General features: G+C 35.7%; 1 protein-coding gene across 4 annotated transcripts in view; it reads left to right on the plus strand.

The window, feature by feature from the left end:
- Nucleotides 1-4,764, plus strand: part of tenm3 (teneurin transmembrane protein 3) — a 123,492-nt gene continuing 118,728 nt past the window's right edge. For all 4 annotated transcript variants that reach the window (XM_016232249.1, XM_016232263.1, XM_016232257.1 and 1 more), the window contains exon 1: nucleotides 1-235. In XM_016232249.1, the coding sequence (XP_016087735.1) occupies nucleotides 64-235 (172 nt within the window). In that variant the 5' untranslated portion in view covers nucleotides 1-63. The remainder of the gene's footprint in view (nucleotides 236-4,764) is intronic.

Genomic DNA, 4,764 nt, shown 5'->3' on the forward strand with positions numbered 1-4,764 from the left:
TTTCTCTTTAAGACAGGCACCGGCACCACTCCTCTGTTCAGCACGGCCACGCCAGGCTACACCATGGCCACGGGGGCGGTCTACTCGCCCCCCACACGGCCCCTGCCCCGCAACACACTCTCCCGCAGCGCATTCAAGTTCAAGAAGTCCTCTAAGTACTGCTCATGGAGGTGCACGGCCCTCAGTGCCATGGCTGTCTCAGTTCTGCTCTCTGTGCTGCTCTGTTACTGCATTGGTAGGTGAAACCCTGATGCTTTATAAGAGAGTGGGGGGGGTTGAGCCAGTTTTTACTTACAGTGTGTTTAAAGTGAACACATGGCAGTAATGGGTCCACCTTAAATATGTACATACGTTTCAGGATGTGGTGCATCCTTGGGAATAATCACTTTGGATCTAAAGAAACTGCTTTAAAAATATGTCTTTCCAAAAAAAAAGTGGTCTCTTGGCTCAACTTGCCCACAGTGAGGGGTAAATTGAGCCACATGGGGTTAAACTATGCCACTGATTATGCTGAAGTAAAAAAATTTCACCTTGTGCTATATCAAAAGAAGATCATTTCAATATAAATGACTTCTTAAAATCTGTGTGTGAGCCTTGTGATGGACTGGCCATTCATACAGGGAGTTTCCCAGCCTGTGACTCAAGACACTGGGTTGACTTTGAAGATATTTTTTAAAATTGTTTAAACATTTCAGAACAAAAAGTTCAAATTGAAGAATAAAAAAAAAACAGACTGCAACTGACCTTACAGAACTGGGCTAATAGTGCTCAACATCCCACTTATAAATGTTGCAGGGAAATGCAATTTCATAAAAACTTCAAAGGCCAATTTTCATAAACAAGGCCTATTTAAAATTTTCAGAACAAAATCAAGTCCAAAACAAAGAACAAAATCAAAAATGCTTGGTCTAACACTAATGAAATATCATGTAGAATTACAGTAAAATAATACTTTATAATCATAAGAAGGGGTCTGCCACTGGCTCAATTTACCCTAGGATTTTCGGTTCAAATTACCAAATTTAAAAATCAACTGCTTTGTCAATTACGTTGCCATGGAAACCACTGCACATTTTTGTGTATTACTCAGTCACCTGCACAGCTGTCCATGTAGCGTTTGTCACCATAGTAGCAGAATGCAGTCACATCGACAGACAAACATTTTGCTTATTTCCTGTTGCGTCGTCAAGGATTTAAGTTCGCTTTCATTCGGTATTTATCACATACTGTGTGCCAAATGTAGTATCAATGTTAATAACTACTATTAATTTTTAATTCAATCATTTATAAGTGATAGATAATTGTCCATGAAGGCTGGAAGTGAAAAACTCCTTATGTTCATGTTTGCATAATTATTAAGCATGTTTACTTTTACAAATAAAATGAGCCAAAAAAAAAAAGAGAGATTTAACTCGGACTAAAAGTCAAAAATTATTAAATGTCCATGAGAAATATTTAAAACAAATGCGATACAGAAATTGCAACGTTAAGGCATGACCATTAGACAGCAAAATGCTCACTGGGTCAGCACGGTTAGACAAAAACATGTGGAGAAGAAAATATGCATTAACTGCAAAAGAATTAAGAATTAAGGTGAAGAATTAGGCGTGAAACCATCAGGAACCATTTAGTCTCCAGCACCACCATTTTCCAGAACTGCAGACTAACTGGAGTCTCCAGAAGTGCAATGTGTCAGGTTCTCTGACACAAAGAATCCTAAAAAATGACCCTCACTTAATAAGAATAACATTCTGAAGTGTTGTGAAATATATGAAGACTAATTTTTATAGGCTTTATAGATAGATAAGTTGAGAGTGACTCTTGAAGGACAAGCACCACATCCTCTTGTATCACTGTTTGAAGAATTGATCTTCCGGAATCTTGCAGTAAGTTTTGGGAGATCATTTTTACTCCATCTATGCAAGACAGACATTTCAGGATAGGAGATCCACTAAAAAAGATCTCCCAAAACTTACTGCCAGATTCTAGAAGATCAATTCTTCAAACAGTGGTTATATATTAACAAAGCACATGGTTATATAAAAACAAAATATTAACAACAATTATATATTACTTATAAATGATTAAGTACAAATTTAGTAGTAGTCATTAAGATTGATGTGGTTTGAAATTGGTAAAATGTGCTTTTACCAAAAAAAAATATGATCAGAATATCAACTTGCATAATAATTATGCACGTACTGTGTATATATATATATATATATATATATATATATATACAATTACGTCAAATAAATGCATTATATGATATTGGTAACACTTTACAATAACTTTACAAAAACTACACTTTACAACACCAATTAATGTTAGTTAACTAACATTAACTAACAATGAACATTACATTTGTTACAGAATTTATTCATCTTTGTTAATGTTAATAAAAATACACATGTACATTGTTAGTTCATGTTAGCTCTGGTCCATTAAATAATCTGAACAGATACAACGTAATTGTTAGTTAACAAATGGAGCCTTATACCATGATAACATTGTAGGCCAAAGTACATTGGTTTCACAAAAAAATTTAAAAATAAAATAACAGAACACCTGATGAATGATATTTGTAGAACGTGCCATATGATCCAATCAACTGCACTTAAAGGACAAAATAAGCAGAAATTGTCACATTTACACGAGATATCAGACACAGAGAATACACACAGACAGGCACAATTCTACATAATTTTTTGTATTGATGACGTCAAGACTGCTCTCCAAAGTCAATAAGAGGAAATGAAGTGCCCTCCTTTTTTCTTTCTCAGTGCAATATTGCTCCAAACCTATTCAGTGCTGTAGAGATCCAGTAGCCCTCTTTTATCATAGTCATAAAGGGATGAGAGGACAGCATCAGTGAATTCCTTTAACATCCAAATAGGAATGCATTTGTTCAGTCAGCGGCCTTTCAGTATTGTCTGCTTTTGTGTCATGTTGAGAGAAGTAATTTGTAGTTCTGGGATTGACGAGATATACAGTATTAAATCCTGTGCGCTAGAGCTGTGTTCAACAGGTTTAAAGAAAGCAGTTGGATTCTCTGTGTGATCAGCAAGCAGAGTGGCTGAATAACAAAAGCTAATTTTGCTCTTTACAGAGGAAGCCAAATCCATTTCAGAGTTAATTATTCCACTGTATTCGAGACAGTTCAGCAGCTTCCAGAGAGCTATTTACTGACACTCCACAGCCAGGTCTGCTGCTTTTGTCAATACAGCTGCTAATAGAGCAGAGATCACAACCATCTGGAGAGACTGAAAGAGAGCAAGATTACAGTTTTCACCCAGGGTCTCAAAATAATGGGTCCATAATGACCATCTCTTTCATTCTGTATCTGCGTCTTCTTAGATGTGCGCTGGCCTTATGAGATAATATTTGCTTATTTGGCCTGTTCATGCAAAGTAAAAAGTTTGCGGGAAGAAATGCATCATGTGACTTCTTGAAATATAGTTTTTTTTAAAGTCCTAGCATGACATAGTTGTTAGTTATTATCAGCGTCATTATGAAGATAGCTTTTGTACCGTGTCTTGCTTACAAGCGGCGGGGTGTCTCTGGCCAGACCCTCAGCAGCTCTGATCATTACTGTATTTTGAGATTCCTGAAGATGCACACAGCAGGACATTCAAGAGCATCACAGAAATTATGGAAATGTATGGAGAGCTAATCATGTCAGTGCCCTGTAGGGGCCAAACATTAACAAGCCCGAAAACAGATTTCTTCTCACTTTCTTTTATCTGAGGCTGTTCCTTGTCCCGTCCCAGCTTTCCTTATCAGACCTCATTATCCCTCCGAATTTGCGTTCCAAAACCTGTTATTTCAAACAACTGATGTTATGGGGATACACAATGGAACATTGTTACAGCACTTTTTCTTCCTGTTCAAGATGTTTCCACAAATGGGCTTGCCAATAGATTTACCAAATGAGTTTTAATTTACTAAATTACTTCTGTTCCCCCCAAATTACTGCACAGAATTAATAAAGTTTAGGTTAATAATAAGTTAGACCTACTTAAAGTGTTTGACAATCCTTAAGCAGCACTACTTAAATCGAAAGAATTAACTGCTATCTTAAAAACAAGCCTATGCGTTTAAACATAGGCCAGAGTTTTCGCAGGAGAATACCAAAATTATACTTTCTTACAAGGCAATGTAATTGAATATTGTCCACCTGCAGAGCCATAGAAACACACATCAGAGCAGTTTCCTAACAGCAGTGCCAGTGACAAAATGAGCTGTATTACTGGCCTTACGCCACTTTGAGTTTAAGACCTTTTTTTCTGTTACTGTCTAAAACATATTTAACTGAGATATAATATACATTGTTGTTCTTTGTTGTTGATCATCCCTTTTCTTTCTGTTTTTAGTGTAAATTGATTGTTCCCAGTTAACTAAAATATATTATAAGAACATTTTGCACATTCTCATTACGTTATGAAAACTTTATTTCTGATTGTTCTCTGAACTTTTTAAAACATCCATTTAAAAAAAAAATTTTTTTTAATGTTTTTTCTTTGTTAGGGAACATTAAATTTTCTTATTTTGCAAACATTATGGGAACGTTAACTACGTGAAACAAGTAGTAATATTTGAAAAATGTTAAACGAACATCCAACAAAAACATTGTTCCAGAATAAGGTATTATTACTGTTTCCGTGCTAATATTTTGAGAGCATTATTAAAGACAAGATTTGAACTTTGAACGAATGTTCTATTAGCATTGTAGCGAATCAGCTCATGGGGAAATATGAATAATTA

Source organism: Sinocyclocheilus grahami, unplaced genomic scaffold (genome assembly GCF_001515645.1).
Source record: "Sinocyclocheilus grahami isolate Dianchi unplaced genomic scaffold, SAMN03320097.WGS_v1.1 scaffold17.1, whole genome shotgun sequence".
Lineage (NCBI taxonomy): Eukaryota > Metazoa > Chordata > Actinopteri > Cypriniformes > Cyprinidae > Sinocyclocheilus > Sinocyclocheilus grahami.